The sequence below is a fragment of the Petromyzon marinus genome, chromosome 21 (genome assembly GCF_048934315.1).
Source record: "Petromyzon marinus isolate PM22_M1 ecotype Great Lakes invasive population chromosome 21, UKy_Petmar_22M1.pri1.0, whole genome shotgun sequence".
In the NCBI taxonomy this organism is placed as follows: Eukaryota; Metazoa; Chordata; class Hyperoartia; order Petromyzontiformes; family Petromyzontidae; genus Petromyzon; species Petromyzon marinus.
This window is the reverse complement of record NC_133687.1, coordinates 14663498-14685573: the sequence shown is the minus strand read 5'-3', so window position 1 is coordinate 14685573 and position 22076 is coordinate 14663498. Positions and strand designations below refer to the sequence as shown.

At 44.1% G+C, this 22076-nt stretch overlaps 2 protein-coding genes across 2 annotated transcripts in view; both read right to left on the bottom strand.

Annotated features, from left to right (window-relative positions):
• The window catches only part of LOC142925594 (uncharacterized), a 57456-nt gene extending 53629 nt beyond the window's left edge, over window positions 1-3827 (bottom strand). The window contains exons 1-4 of the mRNA XM_076068646.1: window positions 3812-3827; window positions 2345-2464; window positions 1070-1189; window positions 103-120 (exon numbers count right to left, since the gene is read on the bottom strand). Of these exons, the coding sequence (XP_075924761.1) occupies window positions 103-120; window positions 1070-1189; window positions 2345-2464; window positions 3812-3827 (274 nt within the window). The remainder of the gene's footprint in view (window positions 1-102; window positions 121-1069; window positions 1190-2344; window positions 2465-3811) is intronic.
• On the bottom strand, window positions 115-21405 carry LOC116944560 (uncharacterized; the record flags this gene model as incomplete). Its single annotated transcript, XM_076068645.1, has 28 exons — window positions 115-664; window positions 1070-1189; window positions 1379-1396; window positions 1920-1940; window positions 2345-2464; window positions 2655-2672; window positions 3170-3193; window positions 5105-5230; window positions 5435-8326; window positions 8953-8970; window positions 9263-9379; window positions 10125-10142; window positions 10434-10550; window positions 11296-11313; window positions 11605-11721; window positions 12376-12393; window positions 12778-12894; window positions 13549-13566; window positions 13858-13974; window positions 14630-14647; window positions 15032-15148; window positions 15802-15819; window positions 16081-16197; window positions 16526-16573; window positions 17091-17207; window positions 19036-19077; window positions 20102-20413; window positions 21351-21405. Coding segments are annotated over 20 exons (1638 nt in total), but the record flags the coding sequence as incomplete, so codon positions are not given.
• Window positions 21406-22076: the final 671 nt, after the last annotated feature.

Genomic DNA, 22076 nt, shown 5'->3' with positions numbered 1-22076 from the left:
AATCAATCGCGATGAGACAGCTTCTGCTTCTATCCATCGCGTAAGAGAGACGCAGGGAGACTTCCACCGCCATGAGGTATGCGTGAGACAACAGATACTCACTGGGAGTGGTAGGAGGCTCTGCTCCAGACAATGAAGGTCATATGAAAGAGACAAATAGACAAAGAAACCATGATCCATATCAATTGTATACACTATTGATATTGACCCTCATAGCTCATGTAAAATTGTTTAACAATAATTATATATATGTGCTTTCTTAGAGGAAAAAGTGCAACTTACGTTTATGCAAAGTGTTTTAGTTTAGGGTGGTACTGCGTTTGATGAATTTTCCCATGATAATTAACTTTGTATATCAATTACTGTATCAGTATTATTTCTACACCCATTTTGTGATCACACAATGATGCATGCACAGATAATGAAGTCCACTAATTTACAGAATGTGTGCAGAAGCTGCCTATTGTGCATCAGAGCAGGGTCCAACATTAACTACAACCACTCTCATCAACATATCTGCTGCCTGTTGATAAAATAATCTACATTGTTAATGTCATGCATCAATGTTATGCTGATGCCTCACAGTTCTACATTATCTGTTCGATGGAATCACGTGATGCACAATCCCGACAAAAGGACTTACCAGTAGTCCTGGTGTATACGTCTGATGATGAAGGTCCAGCCATGATGGACACAAAACACAAACACAGATTTGCAAAATGGCAAGTCATTTTAAATGCAGTTTTTAGTAGGTTATTGTTGCTTTTCGGGTATAAATATGTATGCAAACGAGGGGCATTATAATGTATAAGTTCAGGCTGTCTGCTTTTGGACAGTAATTAGTTGTGCACAATATAGAACTATAAAATGAGGTGAAGAAGAGGGGATGTTTACGAGCACAATTGCTTTCTCAAGTTAAATTTGTTCTAAACATTTTATAACGACATTGGGAAGATGCCCCAATGTGTCCAGTTACCACCATCGTCTGCATACATTACGTGTGTACAGTGTAATAAAGACAAATGTAGATGCACACACAAACAAGTGCAAACATCAATGGCGACCTCACCGTAATATTCGCAGTTGCTGCCATACCACGGGGGGATGCAGTTGCACCGGTAGTAGGGGAAGTCGTATGGCTGATCCACACAGGTACCCCAATTGCCACAAGGGTTGTTCTGGCACGCACCTGCAGAGACATACACACGGTCATTGCGTTATGGAAATTGGTCGAATGCATTTTCTTCCTACTCCACCAATACACGCTTCAAGTAAAAATCAATCGCGATGAGACAGCTTCCGCTTCTATCCATCGCGTAAGAGAGACGCAGGGAGACTTCCACCGCCATGAGGTACGTGTGAGACAACAGATACTCACTGGGAGTGGTAGGAGGCTCTGCTCCAGACAATGAAGGTCATATGAAAGAGACAAATACACAAAGAAACCATGATCCATATCAATTGTATACACTATTGCTATTGACCCTCATAGCTCATGTAAAATTGTTTAACAATAATATTATATATGTGCTTTCTTAGAGGAAAAAGTGCAACTTACGTTCATGCAAAGTGTTTTAGTTTAGGGTGGTACTGCGTTTGATGAATTTTCCCATGAGAATTAACTTTGTATATCAATTACTGTATCAGTATTATTTCTACACCCATTTTGTGATCACACAATGATGCATGCACGGATAATGAAGTCCACTAATTTACAGAATGTGTGCAGAAGCTGCCTATTGTGCATCAGAGCAGGGTCCAACATTAACTACAACCACTCTCATCAACATATCTGCTGCCTGTTGATAAAATAATCTACATTGTTAATGTCATGCATCAATGTTATGCTGATGCCTCACAGTTCTACATTATCTGTTCGATGGAATCACGTGATGCACAATCCCGACAAAAGGACTTACCAGTAGTCCTGGTGTATACGTCTGATGATGAAGGTCCAGCCATGATGGACACAAAACACAAACACAGATTTGCAAAATGGCAAGTCATTTTAAATGCAGTTTTTAGTAGGTTATTGTTGCTTTTCGGGTATAAATATGTATGCAAACGAGGGGCATTATAATGTATAAGTTCAGGCTGTCTGCTTTTGGACAGTAATTAGTTGTGCACAATATAGAACTATAAAATGAGGTGAAGAAGAGGGGATGTTTACGAGCACAATTGCTTTCTCAAGTTAAATTTGTTCTTACATTTTATAACGACATTGGGAAGATGCCCCAATGTGTCCAGTTACCACCATCGTCTGCATACATTACGTGTGTACAGTGTAAAATAGACAAATGTAGATGCACACACAAACAAGTGCAAACTACAATGGTGACCTCACCGTAATTTTCGCAGTTGCTGCCTGACCAGGGTGGGATGCAGTAGCACCGGTAGTAGGGGTAGTCGTATGGCTGATCCACACAGATACCCGAATTGCCACAAGGGTTGTTCTGGCACGCACCTGCAGAGACACACACACGGTCGTTACGTCATGGAAATTGGTTGACTGGAATTTTCTTCCTACTCCACCAACACACGCTTCACGTCAAAATCAATCGCGATGAGACAGCTTCCGCTTCTATCCATCGCGTAAGAGAGATGAAGGGAGACTTCCACCGCCGTGAGGTACGCGTGAGACAACGGATACTCACTGGGAGTGGTAGGAGGTGCTGCTCCAGATAATGAAGGTCATATGAAAGAGACAAATAGACAAAGAAACCGTGATCCATATTAATTGTATACTCTATTGTTATTGACCCTCATAGCAAATTATCCAAAAAGTATTTAAGGGGGAAAGTATGAAACAATTTTGCGCAGTGTCTTAGTTTAGGTTGGTTCAACATATACATTTGAGCTCCAAAATTCCCTTTTACCAGTTATTAGTATTACTGCGAACATGTTGTGACAATGCAATGGTGCACGTCTTATTAAGTCCACTAAATTGTAGAATATGAGCAGAAGCTACCCATTGTACATTAGAGAAGTGGCCAACATGAACTACATCCACTCTTAATAATACATTTCTTCCCTCTTGGCAAAATCTCCAATCTTAATGTCGAGCATCTACTTCATTCCGATGCCACACAGCTCCACATTGTCAACCGCACTGCCCAGTCTGCTCAATGGAATAAAGTGATGCACGCAACACCGATGAGAGAGGACTTACCGGTGGTAGTCGTGAAAGTGCCGACTATGGATGACGAAGGTCCAGACATGCAGGAGACACATACACAAGTGTGACAAGTCATTTTCATTGCAGTTTTAGAAAACCTCATTGCTGCTTTCAGGGTTATAATAAGTGAACGGGAGTCTGCACGAGTCGCCCTGGCGAGGGAAGCGGCCGCCTACAGAGTACACAAATTGTTGTTGTTGACTCCAGAATTTTCTTCCGCGGAGCCGTGAACCTTTATTCCAACACCTCTTTATAAACCCTCTCTCAACACCTCTTTATAAACCCTCTCTCAACTCCTCTTTCCCACCAATACAGTAAACCCTCTCTGTGCGCGAATTCTGAATTCGCCAGTGACTAAATCTGTGTACCACTTCTGTGTTGGCGACCAGACGGACTCGCAGTGATCGCGCTCTGAACTCGCTGTTGCTGCATTTTTTTACTTTGTATGTCTTACAGTACGACTCGTTTATACATTTTGTTTTAAACGAGTCGACTGTGACGTACATTAAAAAAGAACGCGAGAATGTAATCTGTGAAAATGTTGCGGCTATCGCTCCCCAGAGGGCTCAAATTATAACCATGCGCTGCTATGAAACGGCCGCATCTCCAGAGGAGTCATCCTCCTAAAATCATCACCAGCAACCTCCGTCATCGGCAAATCATCATCGTTAAAGCTAACGAAAAAAACTAGTTATTCTTTATACTTCATTATTTATTGTGGTCATCATTTTTAAACATTTACCATTTCCCACCTGATCTATGTTAACTCGTACCAGGCACGTAACCCCATTTGTCTTTCGTATTGCAACGAGGTTTCTGCATTCGCGAGCGTTTTTAGGGATGTAACCCTTCGCGGACAGAGAGGGGTTTACTGGGTGCATATTTTGGGAGTTTTCGCCCCATCCCCTTTTTGTGCCTTTCCTCATTCCTCTGGGCGTGGTCCCTCGTTTCCTTTCTTGACCCCAACATAAAAATCCTGGCCACATCCACCCCCCCCCACCCAGACCTCTTACATATGCAAACGTGGTGCATTGCAACTACTCGAAGATGATAACGGTCCAAGGCATGAATGATGGAGACAAAACACAGACACGGGTGTGCCACATGGCGAGTCATTTTTTATGAGTTTTTTTTTTTAAGTAGGTCATTGTTGCCGTTCGGGTGTTATGAATGACAACTTATATGGTACGGGATGTCTGCTTTTGGACGGTATACAGACGCACAACGCAAACTCACTATAAGCATACACTTTAATTGTTCAGGATTATTTACTGCTTTCGTTTCAAAAGCTACAGGTTGCTGCTATCTTGCTCGGGTCTGCTGAGGCCAAAAAGCCAAATTGGTTTCGGGGAAAAGATTCCACCCAGCTCCCCCTCATTCAAGAAGTGTCCACACGGCCAAATGCAGTCAGTCGTACAACTCCTCCTTTATAGGGAAGGGATCGTACAAATCGCCAGGTGAGACAGGCCCCACCATCCAGCAACACCGGCATAAGTGGGCCAGCACTGTGCACGAGATGGCTCAGCCGGTGGTAGTCGTTATTGGTAACCAATCATTTGCTGACCCATCGCAATGACGTTCAATATTGTACTTAATTAAAAGTGTTAATTCACACACACAAAAACCCTATCTTCATTAACCATTAACATCATGATCAAATATGTACAGTCATTAAAATTAAATTAAATGTAAGATAAGTACGGAAATGTTGTTTTGTTTACCCCTGTAAGTTATGCAAGGGTGATCGCAAGGAAATACATTTTCTCCCCTCATTATCACCTACCACTGTTCTCTCAAGAACATTTCGTTAAAACAAAGACATTCGAACGATGTAACTATTTTTTTCAGTCGCTATCATTCCATTGCATTCCGCGTGCTGTTACACGAACAAATGTAGATGCGCACGCAAACTACAAAAGGCGCTCTCACCGTAATATTGACATTGGCTGCCCATCCATTCCGATGTGCAGAGGCACAGGTAGTAGGGGTAGGTCCACCGGTCCTCGCAGGTACCACCGTTCATGCACGTGGATAATTGACATGCGACTGTGCCAACTGCAATTCCAACGACACGCAATTTATAACGGGGTGAGCGCTCGTATTCCATGTACATCGGCGACATTTGGCAGCATGTTATCATTTTAAATCGTGTCAGGTGTTGCTCCAACAGTGGAGGGAAGACATTGTAGGCTTCCCATTATGTCACGTGAACATCCGTGTGAGTACTCTTGTAGATACGGGAGAGAGCAGCGTACTTACCAGGGGTACGTCCTGCTTCTGAGAAGGCGACGATATTTGAAATAGAAATACAAACATGAACATACGGTGACGCAGGTGACAGTAGGTAGATAAATCGATACATTATTGTAATCCATCACTTTCGTGAGTAAACATAAACACGGTAAATACACAGTGGTATATTTCTTGGCAGTGCTAAGGTTATAAAATGGCAGATCATGTTTCGTGGTGTGATCCAGGACGGCATCTTGTCATAACATTTTCCAACCACTGCTGAATTTGTCCAATAAAAAACACTGCAACTCACTCCCCAAATCCCTCATCTTTAAATGCCAGATGATCCAAAATGCCACCACCAGACTCGTCAGCCACACATAATGAACGAGACCACATCATCAAAATACTACTTCAAATCCTCCGCTGCCTCCTAATCCAATCCCAGACCAAATGATAACAGATGCCATCATCAAGATCCTCCGTGTACTCGTCCTGAGCTACGGCTTAAGTTTTCCTTTTTTCACTGCATATGACTGACTGCCTCTTATTACATAAGTACAGCCCACTGGTCCTGTGCGTTATACTGAGATGCCCTTCCGATTTTATTGCAATGTAAATCTAAACTGTAATGCACTGCAAATGTTACCTGGTTAGGTGACAGCCTGCAACTGAATGAATGTAATGCTTCTCTGATTACAAAGTAATAATGAAGGACTTACTGTGAGTGGCTCCGTGTCCTGCAAACAAAGAATGTCCAGCATTTTAGAGACAAACTCAAACATATTGTGATCAATTGCGAATTTATATTCATGTTCTTGTGTTTAGTTATTATTATTGGTAGACCACACAGGTAAGAATTTGTACAGAGTGAAAGGAGGGTGAAGGTTTGGCCCTTTAAGCAAAGTGACATCTTCGTTAGTTGCGTAAGGGGCAAATAGTGAAGTTCTTTACAAAAGGAGTTCCCAGCGTTATTGCGAAAAGTTGAGGTTTGCCTGCATCTGACGAGTGCATTAAAGCACACGCTGTACCATACGCTGTACCGATGTATATACGCATGCAATGCTGTCGTCCCCTACTCAAAGAAAGTTGAATCCTTCGTCACTGTAGGGTACCAACAGAGAAAACAACACCTCACGTTTGCCCGAATAAAGAGACGCACGCATCACTATTTGCGCACCTTGGACACCACTGAGACTGCAGTCAAGGCCATTCTCACCGGGATGGTCACACCTGGCACCCGAACACAGAAAGTCCCCGGCTTGCGGAAGAGCCGACTTACGGAAATCCGAGTTTACGGAAATGCTCACATGAATCGTGCTTTTAAAAAAATGTCAACGTGCGGAGATGTTCGCGTTAGTTACGTAAGTGGCAAATAGTGCAGCGTGGTCAGGTCGCGGATGAATATCGCTGTACGAGGCGTAAGCCCGAGCTTCACCGGGATTAAGGTCAATGGAACTGTTTGTAGCGTTATGTAATTATTTTTATTTTGTAGCATTACGTGTTTGTTTTCTATGCTTAGAGCTATATTTTTTTCCACGTTTCTGTGTGTACTTTATTTAACACAATGACACTTCGAACGCTTATGGTCTCAGCCCAGCAGTGATCGGAGAAGTCTAGGCCTGGCCTAATGCACGGTAAACGGACATTCGGAAGTGATTGCTTTTTTTTTATATAACAATCAACCTTAAAATATTTCGTGGTACTCATAAACAATTGGATACAGTGTATGTTCCATTAGTTTAATAATGGGTAGTGTTAGGGTAGATATTCGATTAAAGGAAATAATCATAGCAAGTGCAGAGTGTATGTACCACTATACGATAAGGTAGCGATAGAGAATGGACTATAGCACGATGCAGTACTGATTAAAAAAAAAACAGTAGGGTAGGCACAGCTATTTCCGGCTATGGGATTTTATCGTTGATTGTGGGGGGAAATTGTTCACTTTCCTAAAATAGGGAAAATTCGGGTTACGAATCGTTCTTGGGAACCTAACCCTTCCGTAACCGGGGAGTGCCTGAAACCTGGATTTCAGCTGCACTGGTAGTAGGGGTAGTAGTATGACTTTTCCATACAGGTGTAGTGGCATACGACATCACTACTGTATCGGGTCTGTATACACATGACGTCACTGCTATGTTGGGTCTGTACACACATGACGTCACTGCTATGTTGGGTCTGTACGCGTGACGACACTGCCTGTTCGGTATGGAAGCTGTTGATGGGTGCCACGGGGGCGGTGTCAGGCCATGGCACTCCGAGTTTCCCCGGCTGGACACGGATCCAGGAGGGGGCCAGGGGCCCTGGGGGACCCTGGGGGTCACGTGGTCGGGAGTGGAGCCTTCTCGTGGGTTCGAGAAGGGGGCGTGGCCAGGGTGTGGCCGGCCACGCCAGAGAGGCTTATAAGCGGGCTCAGCGCAGAGAGCTGGGCTGTTGATGCCTGGGCGGAAGACGTCTCATGCAGACTCTGAAGAAAGAAGCCTCCAGTCATCGTGACCAAGCAGAAGCCCTCCTGGCTTGGCCACGCCAAGTAGTACCCGAGTGTTAGCGAGAGTAGGACGGTGGCCACCACCTTATGTGTAGGGTGTGTTATAATTGTGTTGCAGTTGTGTTAAATAAATAGTGCTGCCTCCACATGAGTGTAAGCACCTCAATCGAACCATTACAAAGGTACCCCCATTGACACACGAATTATACTGGCACCGCCCTGCAGACAAACACACAGCCATTGCTCCATGGACATTTGGTTGACTGGAATTTTCTAACCTACTCCGCCAACAGCCTCTTCATCACAACATTAAACTGTGACGAGGCAGCTTCCTCTTCTGCCCATCGCATTATAGAGATGCAGGGAGACTTCCACCACCGTGATGTATGCGTGAGACACCGGATACTCACTGGCAGTGGTAATAGGCTCTGGTCCAGACAATGAAGGTGACATGAAAGAGACAAAGAGACGCAGTCATTATATTGTAACTCAAAGGTCGCGATAATCTGCTGAATAAGGATATTCATAACAATGCAAACTCACACTCAATTAATCTTATTTACATTGTTTAATATGGGCAGTCGCCGAGATATAAACGTTCCGACTGACAAACATCCGCACTTATGAACGAACCGCCGTTAGATTATATTATTTTTAACCGTCCAATTCCGAACGTTCGGTCGTGCTTACGAACCAAACCGCGGAACTACTTTGTTCAATGGACTGATCCTCCTCGAGTTCCAGGGGCAAGTACTATGAGCGAGCACCTATGAAGGGTCGCCCCGTACACGAGGGAGTGGGTGGCCAGCACCACGCCTGACCGTCTTCGTCTCCCTAGTGGCGATGTTTAAACACCGCACTAGGTACTTATTTGAGGCTGAGTCGACCTCGGGGAGTCACAGGACTGGTTCAGATAATCTCATCAGCACATACACAAGAGGTGTATTTCATCAGAAAAGTGTGATTCTAACAGATTACAAAGAAATCAATGGAAAGCATACAAGTCTAACAGAGCGAGGGTGAGGCCGGGCAATAGTAGATATGTTCTACTCACCAGGGGGAGGCGTGGGAACTGGTCCAGGTAATTAAGATGAAGTCCATTGAAAAAGACAAAAGTTCATTATTTGTGGTTAAACCGTGACATCTATTGTATTTTACTGACCAAACTGTGAAATCTATTGCATTTTACTGATAAAATCATGACATCTATTGCATTTTACTGATTAAACAGTGACATCCATTGCATTTTACTGATCAAACCGTAACAGCTATTGCATTTTACTGATCAAACCGTGACATATATTACATGTTACTAATCAAATGTGCACTACTGCAAGCGACACACTCGTCAACAGCAGACTCACCATAGTAGTCGCAGTTGCTGCCCGACCATGGCGGGATGCAAGCGCACCAGTAGTTGGGGTAGTACAACTCATCGTCGCAAGTCCCTCCGTTGAGACATGGGTTGGACTGGCAGCCAGCTGCAGCAAGAGGCATTCAAGGGAAGTGTGCATGATTGGTGTGTCGCTTTTATGCAAATAAAGTCAAGTTTTGTTTTGGTTAACCCGGAGAGAGTTCTAGAGACCAGCAGAGTCCCGACTGTGCAAGAGTGACCTGGGCACAACGTGCACAAGGCCCTCAACAATATTATTTTTATTCTTAGTTTTTTCGGTAAAGTCACGTTGAAGAGAAACAACAAATTACTGCAGTCACGAAAGCTTCAAATCAAAATGTAATATTATTTTTGTCTAGCTATCATTTCCATTGTCCCTGCACCTGTCTATTCCAAGGAACCAAGTAATAATTTAGGGCCACATCAACCAACACTAGATGACTATACAATACATCTTAGCGAGTGAAACAAGGCACTTATCAGCAAAGACAAATATCCCCCGTAGAGCCTTAACAGACTTTTGGGGCAAGTGCTATGAGCGAGCACCTATGAAGGGTAGCCCCGTACACGAGGGAGTGGGTGGCCAGCACCACGCCTGACCGTCTTTGTCTCCCTAGTGGCGATGTTTAAACACCGCACTAGGTACTTATTTGAGGCTGAGTCGACCTTGGGGAGTCACAGTACTGGTTCAGATAATCTCATCAGCACATACACAAGAGGTGTATTTCATCAGAAAAGTGTGATTCTAACAGATTACAAAGAAATCAATGGAAAGCATACAAGTCTAACAGAGCGAGGGTAAGGCCGGGCAATAGTAGATATGTTCTGCTCACCAGGGGAAGGTGTAGGAACTGCTCCAGGTAATAAAGATGAAGCCAGTTAAAAAAGACAAAACGCATTATTTGTGGTTAAATCGTGACATCTATTGCATATTACAGATCAGACCATGACATCTATTACATTTTACAGATCAAACCGTGACATCTATTGCATTTTACTGATCAAACGGTGACATGTATTGCATTTTACTGATCAAACTGTAACAGCTATTGCATTTTACTGATCAAACCGTGACATCTATTACATGTTACTAATCAAATGTGCACTACTGCAAGCGACACACTCGTCAACAGCAGACTCACCATAGTAGTCGCAGTTGCTGCCCGACCATGGCGGGATGCAAGCGCACCAGTAGTTGGGGTAGTACAACTCATCGTCGCAAGTCCCTCCGTTGAGACATGGGTTGGACTGGCAGCCAGCTGCAGCAAGAGGCATTCAAGGGAAGTGTGCATGATTGGTGTGTCGCTTTTATGCAAATAAAGTCAAGTTTTGTTTTGGTTAACCCGGAGAGAGTTCTAGAGACCAGCAGAGTCCCGACTGTGCAAGAGTGACCTGGGTACAACGTGCACAAGGCCCTCAACAATATTATTTTTATTCTTAGTTTTTTCGGTAAAGTCACGTTGAAGAGAAACAACAAATTACTGCAGTCACGAAAGCTTTAAATCAAAATGTAATATTATTTTTGTCTAGCTATCATTTCCATTGTCCCTGCACCTGTCTATTTCAAAGAACCAAGTAATAATTTAGGGCCACATCAACCAACACTAGATGACTATACAATACATCTTAGCGAGTGAAACAAGGCACTTATCAGCAAAGACAAATATCCCCCGTAGAGCCTTAACAGACTTTTGGGGCAAGTGCTATGAGCGAGCACCTATGAAGGGTAGCCCCGTACACGAGGGAGTGGGTGGCCAGCACCACGCCTGACCGTCTTTGTCTCCCTAGTGGCGATGTTTAAACACCGCACTAGGTACTTATTTGAGGCTGAGTCGACCTTGGGGAGTCACAGGACTGGTTCAGATAATCTCATCAGCACATACACAAGAGGTGTATTTCATCAGAAAAGTGTGATTCTAACAGATTACAAAGAAATCAATGGAAAGCATACAAGTCTAACAGAGCGAGGGTAAGGCCGGGCAATAGTAGATATGTTCTGCTCACCAGGGGAAGGTGTAGGAACTGCTCCAGGTAATAAAGATGAAGCCAGTTAAAAAAGACAAAACGCATTATTTGTGGTTAAATCGTGACATCTATTGCATATTACAGATCAGACCATGACATCTATTACATTTTACAGATCAAACCGTGACATCTATTGCATTTTACTGATCAAACGGTGACATGTATTGCATTTTACTGATAAAACTGTAACAGCTATTGCATTTTACTGATCAAACCGTGACATCTATTACATGTTACTAATCAAATGTGCACTACTGCAAGCGACACACTCGTCAACAGCAGACTCACCATAGTAGTCGCAGTTGCTGCCCGACCATGGCGGGATGCAAGCGCACCAGTAGTTGGGGTAGTACAACTCATCGTCGCAAGTCCCTCCGTTGAGACATGGGTTGGACTGGCAGCCAGCTGCAGCAAGAGGCATTCAAGGGAAGTGTGCATGATTGGTGTGTCGCTTTTATGCAAATAAAGTCAAGTTTTGTTTTGGTTAACCCGGAGAGAGTTCTAGAGACCAGCAGAGTCCCGACTGTGCAAGAGTGACCTGGGTACAACGTGCACAAGGCCCTCAACAATATTATTTTTGTCTAGCTATCACTTCCATTGTCCCTGCACCTGTCTATACCAAGGAACCAAGTAATAATTTAGGGCCACATCAACCAACACTAGATGACTATACAATACATCTTAGCGAGTGAAACAAGGCACTTATCAGCAAAGACAAATATCCCCAGTAGAGCCTTAACAGACTTTTGGGGCAAGTGCTATGAGCGAGCACCTATGAAGGGTAGCCCCGTACACGAGGGAGTGGGTGGCCAGCACCACGCCTGACCGTCTTCGTCTCCCTAGTGGCGATGTTTAAACACCGCACTAGGTACTTATTTGAGGCTGAGTCGACCTTGGGGAGTCACAGGATTGGTTCAGATAATCTCATCAGCACATACACAAGAGGTGTATTTCATCAGAAAAGTGTGATTCTAACAGATTACAAAGAAATCAATGGAAAGCATACAAGTCTAACAGAGTGAGGGTGAGGCCGGGCAATAGTAGATATGTTCTGCTCACCAGGGGAAGGTGTAGGAACTGCTCCAGGTAATAAAGATGAAGCCAGTTAAAAAAGACAAAACGCATTATTTGTGGTTAAATCGTGACATCTATTGCATTTTACAGATCAGACCATGACATCTATTACATTTTACAGATCAAACAGTGACATCTATTGCATTTTACTGATCAAACAGTGACATGTATTGCATTTTACTGATCAAACCGTAACAGCTATTGCATTTTACTGATCAAACCGTGACATCTATTGCATTTTACTGATCAAACGGTGACATGTATTGCATTTTACTGATCAAACCGTAACAGCTATTGCATTTTACTGATCAAACCGTGACATCTATTACATGCTACTAATCAAATGTGCACTACTGCAAGCGACACACACGTCAACAGCAGACTCACCATAGTAGTCGCAGTTGCTACCCGACCATGGCGGGATGCAAGCGCACCAGTAGTTGGGGTAGTACAACTCATCGTCGCAAGTCCCTCCGTTGAGACATGGGTTGGACTGGCAGCCAGCTGCAGCAAGAGGCATTCAAGGGAAGTGTGCATGATTGGTGTGTCGCTTTTATGCAAATAAAGTCAAGTTTTGTTTTGGTGAACCCGGAGAGAGTTCTAGAGACCAGCAGAGTCCCGACTGTGCAAGAGTGACCTGGGTACAACGTGTACAAGGCCCTCAACAATATTATTTTTGTCTAGCTATCACTTCCATTGTCCCTGCACCTGTCTATACCAAGGAACCAAGTAATAATTTAGGGCCACATCAACCAACACTAGATGACTATACAATACATCTCAGCGAATGAAACAAGGCACTCACCAGCAAAAACAGATATCTCCCGTAGAGCCTTAACAGACTTTTGGGGCAAGTGCTATGAGCGAGCACCTATGAAGGGTAGCCCCGTACACGAGGGAGTGGGTGGCCAGCACCACGCTTGACCGTCTTTGTCTCCCTAGTGGCGATGTTTAAACACTGCACTAGGTACTTATTTGAGGCTGAGTCGACCTTGGGGAGTCACAGGACTGGTTCAGATAATCTCATCAGCACATACACAAGAGGTGTATTTCATCAGAAAAGTGTGATTCTAACAGATTACAAAGAAATCAATGAAAAGCATACAAGTCTAACAGAGCGAGGGTGAGGCCGGGCAATAGTAGATATGTTCTGCTCACCAGGGGAAGGTGTAGGAACTGCTCCAGGTAATAAAGATGAAGCCAGTTAAAAAAGACAAAACGCATTATTTGTGGTTAAATCGTGACATCTATTGCATTTTACAGATCAGACCATGACATCTATTACATTTTACAGATCAAACCGTGACATCTATTGCATTTTACTGATCAAACGGTGACATGTATTGCATTTTACTGATCAAACCGTAACAGCTATTGCATTTTACTGATCAAACCGTGACATCTATTACATGTTACTAATCAAATGTGCACTACTGCAAGCGACACACTCGTCAACAGCAGACTCACCATAGTAGTCGCAGTTGCTGCCCGACCATGGCGGGATGCAAGCGCACCAGTAGTTGGGGTAGTACAACCCATCGTCGCAAGTCCCTCCGTTGAGACATGGGTTGGACTGGCAGCCAGCTGCAGCAAGAGGCATTCAAGGGAAATGTGTATGATTGGTGTGTCGCTTTTATGCAAATAAAGTCAAGTTTTGTTTTGGTTAACCCGGAGAGAGTTCTAGAGACCAGCAGAGTCCCGACTGTGCAAGAGTGACCTGGGTACAACGTGCACAAGGCCCTCAACAATATTATTTTTGTCTAGCTATCACTTCCATTGTCCCTGCACCTGTCTATACCAAGGAACCAAGTAATAATTTAGGGCCACATCAACCAACACTAGATGACTATACAATGCATCTCAGCGAATGAAACAAGGCACTCACCAGCAAAAACAGATATCCGCCGTAGAGCCTTAACAGACTTTTGGGGGCAAGTGCTATGAGCGAGCACCTATGAAGGGCAGCCCTGTACACGAGGGATTGGGTGGCCAGCACCACGCCTGACCGTCTTCGTCTCCCTAGTGGCGATGTTTAAACACCGCACTAGGTACTTATTTGAGGCTGAGTCGACCTTGGGGAGTCACAGGACTGGTTCAGATAATCTCATCAGCACATACACAAGAGGTGTATTTCATCAGAAAAGTGTGATTCTAACAGATTACAAAGAAATCAATGGAAAGCATACAAGTCTAACAGAGTGAGGGTGAGGCCGGGCAATAGTAGATATGTTCTGCTCACCAGGGGAAGGTGTAGTAACTGCTCCAGGTAATAAAGATGAAGCCAGTTAAAAAAGACAAAACGCATTATTAGTGGTTAAATCGTGACATCTATTGCATTTTACAGATCAGACCATGACATCTATTACATTTTACAGGTCAAACCGTGACATCTATTGCATTTTACTGATCAAACGGTGACATGTATTGCATTTTACTGATCAAACCGTAACAGCTATTGCATTTTACTGATCAAACCGTGACATATATTACATGTTACTAATCAAACGGTGACATGTATTGCATTTTACTGATCAAACCGTAACAGCTATTGCATTTTACTGATCAAACCGTGACATCTATTACATGTTACTAATCAAATGTGCACTACTGCAAGCGACACACTCGTCAACAGCAGACTCACCATAGTAGTCGCAGTTGCTGCCCGACCATGGCGGGATGCAAGCGCACCAGTAGTTGGGGTAGTACAACTCATCGTCACAAGTCCCTCCGTTGAGACATGGGTTGGACTGGCAGCCAGCTGCAGCAAGAGGCATTCAAGGGAAGTGTGCATGATTGGTGTGTCGCTTTTATGCAAATAAAGTCAAGTTTTGTTTTGGTGAACCCGGAGAGAGTTCTAGAGACCAGCAGAGTCCCGACTGTGCAAGAGTGACCTGGGTACAACGTGCACAAGGCCCTCAACAATATTATTTTTGTCTAGCTATCATTTCCATTGTCCCTGCACCCGTCTATACCAAGGAACCAAGTAATAATTTAGGGCCACATCAACCAACACTAGATGACTATGCAATACATCTTAGCGAGTGAAACAAGGCACTCATCAGCAAAAACAAATATCCCCCGTAGAGCCTTAACAGACTTTTGGGGGCAAGTGCTATGAGCGAGCACCTATGAAGGGCAGCCCTGTACACGAGGGATTGGGTGGCCAGCACCACGCCTGACCGTCTTTGTCTCCCTAGTGGCGATGTTTAAACACCGCACTAGGTACTTATTTGAGGCTGAGTCGACCTTGGGGAGCCCCAGGACTGGTTCAGATAATTCTATCAGCTCACACACGAGGTGTATTTCATCAGAAAAGTGTGATTCTTCCAGATTACAAAGATATCAATGGAAAGCATACAAGTCTAACAGAGTGAGGGTGAGGCCGGGCAATAGTAGATACGTTCTACTCACCAGGGGAAGGTGTAGGAACTGGTCCAGGTAATTAAGATGAAGCAAGTTGAAAAAGACAAAAGCGCATTATTTCGTGGTTAAACCATGACATCTATTGCATTTTATTGATCAAACAATGATATCTATTGCATTTTACTAAGCAAACCCTGACATATATTGCATTTAACTGATGAAACCATGACATTTATTGCATTTTACTGATCAAACCGTGACATCTATTGCATTTAAATAATAAAATGTGCACTGCTGCAGCGACACATTAGTCAACGAGGAACTCACCATAGTAGTCGCAGTTGCTGCCCGACCATGGCGGGATGCAAGCGCACCAGTAGTTGGGGTAGTACAACCCATCGTCGCAAGTCCCTCCGTTGAGACATGGGTTGGACTGGCAGCCAGCTGCAGCAAGAGAGATGTCATTACAGAACCGTACAGCCAGCATTGCGCGGTAAGGCCGCCCGTGGTGATGGTGTTTGTTCTCGATTTAAAGCTTTCGTGACTGCAAGGATTCATCTTCTTCGGTTCTTTCGGTAAAGTCACGTAGAATGAGAATAAAATAATCAAATAAAATAAGACAATAAAATTCTCAATTGAGAATTCTCAAGTGTTTATTCTGTTCACGATTCTAAAGGTCTACACCAGTTTCACTCCAACAACGGCAGTGGGAGCAGAATCGGAACGAAGCAGGCGTCTAGGTGCAAGTAACAGAGAGAGAAGTGACACTTACCGGTAGGGGAAGTAGGGCTCACCGTTCCAGGCGATGGTCGTGGAGTTACTATGAACACAAATATAGACACAGGGCAGTATTGAAAAAGAATGTCCATTTCATCATCATCGTTATTATTCAGCCATGCATCCATCCTACGACGTCAAAGTTGCTTCCATCTCATTGTAGATATTAATATTCCGTGAAAAATGGATGACCAGACAGGAGATTGTTGCAGAACTGTAACACTTTTTTTCAACAAAAAGTTGCTCTGGTCCACATTCTAACTTCACGCAGATTCGTCCCGTGACATAAATATCTGAAACCCATTGCCTTGGACATGTATCCCTTGTTTAGTGGAGACATAGGAACATTTTTTACAAAAAATTGTCTCTAAAATATATCCGCCAAAGCACCAATCACAGCCTCTGTATTCGATTTTAAATTGTAGCGGTGCTTTTTCTTGTTCTTGTAGTTGTGAGAGAAAAAAATACTTGGCATACAGCAATACGGGAGAGCTTTGCCTTTGTGATCGCACTTTCATTTCTGCACATGGACACGCGCACACGCAACGCGGTCCACCCACCTTGATAATCACAGTTTTCGCCGTATGTGAACGGGATGCAGTTGCAGGAGTAATAGGGGTAGACATTCTCATCCACGCAGGTGCCCCCATTGTAACACGGGCGAGACAGGCATGCCCCTGCAGAGACATGTAGATTTTGTTCGGTCATAGTGTCCTGGCATGTCATTCACATTGTAATATAATCAAGCGTCTCTAACGTCAACAAGATGGTATACCCCTTAAACTTATATTCACCAATTTAACACGTAGGCTTTTCGCGACCAATATTCATGACAAAGGCATTTGGGATAGATCGCGTAAGTATAAATGTGTCGTTAGTCTACCACCACCTAACACAGCCAATGAGTAAGGTTTGTCACGTGAACAAAACACAATTCTGGCAAATGGCCTGATGAAGCTGGTTGTTGTAATCACCAGCGAAACGTCGTACTCATTAGTAAATGCTGTGGGTTAACTCTCCATCTCACAACCGGTGTGCTCAAGTAGTAACTAACGCATCAGAAAGGGCACCCCCAGTAGCAGCTGTCCCTGCCCTGGCACAAGGTGACTTCAGCACCTGGCCCGCAATCAGACATTCGCCTGGCGGTAAGGGGAAATCATTGCTATGTATAATCCCAATTGAGAAACCTAAGGGTAGACTTTTGATAGGCTCTGCTATAAAGTTCCACATGATAAGCCACTTCATTGAGCTATCATTTGTGGCCAGGTCGCTTCTGAAAAAGAGCTGTATAGCTCAGTGGACCTTACCTAGAAGAATAGAGAGTATGTGTTAGGAGACACGTATTTGGGTTAGGAGTTATGCGTGGGTTAATGTGTAGTGGGCTCAAATGGAGTCGCAGACGTACTCTGTAGAGGCAACACATTTATTTAACACTAACACTGGTTAAACACTATACAACCTATGGTGGTGACCACCAGACTAACTACACTAATCACACAGTAACTAGCTACCACGGACAGGACCACAACTTGGGTCCAGGTCCACGTGTTGGAGACTCTTCTTGGATGTAGAACGTAGGTTTCTTCAGGATAACAACAGCAGCCGGTCCCTCTGGGAACCCGGCTTATATCCTGTGTGGCGGGGCTCGCTCCGCCCTTAGCCACGACCACCTTCTAGAATCGTCGAGCAGGATCTTGACCTGGACACGTGATCACCCCTAGCCACCTTTTGGAGGCCCCCGTGTAGACACCACCGGTCATGTGTCCTCCGGGGTCAACCAGAGTGCCATGGCCCCTTGTAACCCTATTCTATGGCCGGCACTCTTGCACCCTATCCTGTAGGGGCTGGCACTACATGCCGAGCATGGTGCCATCCATCACTGTCAGTCAGCGCTCACGCAGCCCCGCTAGGGCCGGTACTGCATCCACATTCAAGTGGTGTCCACGATATCAATACATTGCACGCCGTGTCTCTCCCAGGCCGGCCTCACACAGTGACATCCAACGATGTCACTACAAATGTACGCATCTGACAATCATCTCAGTCAACCCATGGCACCTGGGTCTGTCCCGTGACCTCCTGCCGTCGGGCGTTTGAGACTTCGCGTAGCCTTAAAGTGCACAGAGCCTGACACAAGAACCGTTGTGATGTCAGTGCCACTTAGTGGCAAATGGCGGTTGTTGTTATCAGAGAGCCGGGCATTGGTCAAACAACTTGAAAGAAGGCCCGCGGCCTGCGAGTGGACATACATGGGTGGAGTTGTCCATTGCCTTGGTTTCCCTCAACACAAAAGTTGTCTGTGGGCAGTGTGAGCCCTGGAAGGGACTCACTCCCGTTATTGTCCGATCATTCGAACATCTCGCATTGTGCGCGAAATGCACAGTGGATTTTTTTCTGAAGCGTTGCTATTGTCCGATCAACATTGGCCTACTTTACTATGGGCCCTGAGAGTGTTTACTTGTGTGGAGGCACAGTTCTAAATCAAATGGGTTTCATGACTCTTACTGGAGTAGGTAGGTGTAGGTGATTCTGTTTCAGGCGTAGAAACTGCAGACACGCGAGAGAAACAATCACACAACACACACACGGTGAGCAACTGTGCAGCCATTTTTCTTTTTCGTAGAAACAGAAACCAATGAATAATTTTAACAAGCGTTAACTTCTGCCCGATCGAATATATTCACGTTTACGAAATGGAATATGCTGCAGTGGACAGAAGTTTAATAATAGTGCGTGAGTGCATAAATATTACGATGTTAAAATAGCGTGCGATTTCACACAAAAATCTACCCCTCGGTAGCAGTTATATACATATCATTTGATATCGTTACAGGAAAGGTTTTGTGAAGTGATGGGGATGACTTTCTTTAAAATGTACCCCACACACCTCAAGTAATAACGCAGACACTGGGTTCGGAAAAATCCCACGAGGAGCTGACGTCTGTCGATCTCCTCTCAGCATTGAAAGCATTTAAAATAATCAAAATCCGTGTAATGACACACGGTATGGAGTTGCATTTTCTTATGGTACTTATGTGAGACGTAGTATCTGGGTGGATGGCCTAGCATGTCAAGGCTTTCCAATTTAAAACCCACACCTCAAACTCTGCATCTGTGGTAGGGTGTTTGTACGATATAAAAAAATGCAAGGCCATTCTCACTATTTTTTTTAATCTCACATTGTCTCAAATTTCCTTTGCACTGATAACATTTGAGCAATTCATAGGTGAACAGGATGCCTCTGCGAATTCTTCCACTGCTGACTGATACTATTTGTTATCTTGTATATTAATCCCTGAGATTATACAGTATATATTCATGTATTTCCACCTGGGTGAATACGTTAACAAGGCTATAATTTGCACACGTGATCGTGAAGCTTGAACGCGATGCGTCTCAATGCATCCACCTCTTGCAAAAATACAAAATACTTATTTTGCAAACATTCAACTTTTAAGGCGGAGCGTTTAGAATTACCAATTACATCGCGCATCGCGTTTCCACACACAGCATACATATACGCGCACAGACAAAATCACGGCGATAAACTCGAGCAAACAAAAAAAGCCACCTTCTGAGCAGATGACCGAAGCGTCTTCGTTGTGGCCACAGTTGTGCACGCCAAACGGAGGGTGGCCACACTCCGATAGCTGAGGCTCGTAGCCAAAGCACTGGACATCGTCCAGCCAGATGTTACCGCTGCCCTCTCCGAAGTAGGCGTTTTGCAGGGCAGCCTGGGCGGGCCCACAGCCCAGCTGACGGCACACGATCTGGGCGTGAGGTAGCTCCCAAATATCGTCGCACACTGTGCCCCACGAACCGCTGTAGAACACCTCCACCCGGCCCTGACACGCACCTCCTCCAGCCAGGCGGATCGGGAAATCTGATCCGAATGCAAAGGTGAGAAAATCAGTGAGCAGGCGGCTGAGAGCAATGACGCGGTGCAGCTTGGCTGGGTGGCTCCTGGCCAAGTGTCCACCGTCAATGACTTGGGTTTATGATTTGTGTTTCCATGTCATGTGGTGGTTGATTTTACGGAACCATTTGTTTTGTGAAATCGATATAGTCAATGAAGACGTTTAAGTTTTCCCGCGCATTAAATATAATTCTGCTTATGATGAGATACGCATGTATATTTACAGTACTGAGAGTTATGGTGCATACGTTTTAAGTCAAAATCAGCGACGTAATGATTTACATCAAATTATACACGCACACGCAGTGCTTATTATTGTAGTCGAATGTCAAAAAATGTCTAGATCACGCAGCACACTGCGTTAGAAATCAACTCCGTATATTTTTGCTTAATGGTCAGTGGTTCAAAGGAGCGGATTTATTCTCTTCTGCTTCTGTATAAAAATTCCAGGTGAAGTATAAATTGTGCCCTTGCAACTCAGCTGCTCCTCTTGCCCAAAGACGATCGCTCACTGACATTGCCCTGTAGGCCGGACGAGCATCCGCAGACCATGATGCCTGTATGTTTAGAGATCGCATGATCTCTCTCTCTCTCTCTGGTCGCATGGATTTCTCTTTGGTTTTTCCCTCCACGTTTAGAAATGTGCGTTTAAATTTAATTGGCTGCCACTAACCATGAGCTATCATGTGTGGCCCAGTCACCTCTGAAAATGAGCTCGCTGCTCAATAAAAATGTGTTTAGTCGTCAAGAAAGAATGCTTGCAATATTTATTTAACCGCACGTTGTTGAGCAAAGAACTCAGCTCACGATGCGGCGGATAGCGTTGGGTTATTCACAAAGCTCCTCAATAAGAGTGATAACCGTCACTGCAAGTGATGAACGCACGAGGGTAGAGGGCACTTACCAATGGCAGTGGTGGGTTCCGCTTTAGATGATGAAGCAGGAAAGTTTAGGAGACAGAAGCACAAACATTATTTTAAGTAAAAAAAAATGTAACACGTCCAAAGCTTTCGCAATATTATCCATAATATAGGTTTTTGGGTTAGATCGCGTTTATATAAATGTGATGCTAGTTTTAACTACTGGCGAAAAGTTGTTACTCGAATTCTAAATTTTGTGGGTTTACTCTCCAACACACTGGTGTGCTGTACTAGTAACGAATTGGCACGTTCTGTTTACATGACAAACCTCACTATTGGCTGTGCCGGGTGGTGGCGGGTTTAACAACACATTTATATTTACACTACCTAACCCAAAAACCTCTCAAAAACCTCTATTACGCAAAGAGATACAAACACATTTTGTTAAGCTAAACATGTAAAAAATGTTGCTGTCATTTGATGATTTGGTAATTTTTACGACTGGAAGTCAGTGGAAAGTTGGTTTCTATGAATATGTAAGCAGATTCATGGTGTACGTTTAAAATATACATTTGTTAAATGTTAGTGCCATGCAATGATAGTATTTGCAAAGGCGACAGAGTTAATGATGCTTAGATAATCTTAAGGCAAAATTATAAAAAAAAACAATACTGAAAACAACAGATATATATTGCTGAGAGTTTCACGGTGCGTTTTGGAAAAAAAATAGCAAAGTTGTGCTCCACGTTACCAGTTGTCGTAGCTTCGTA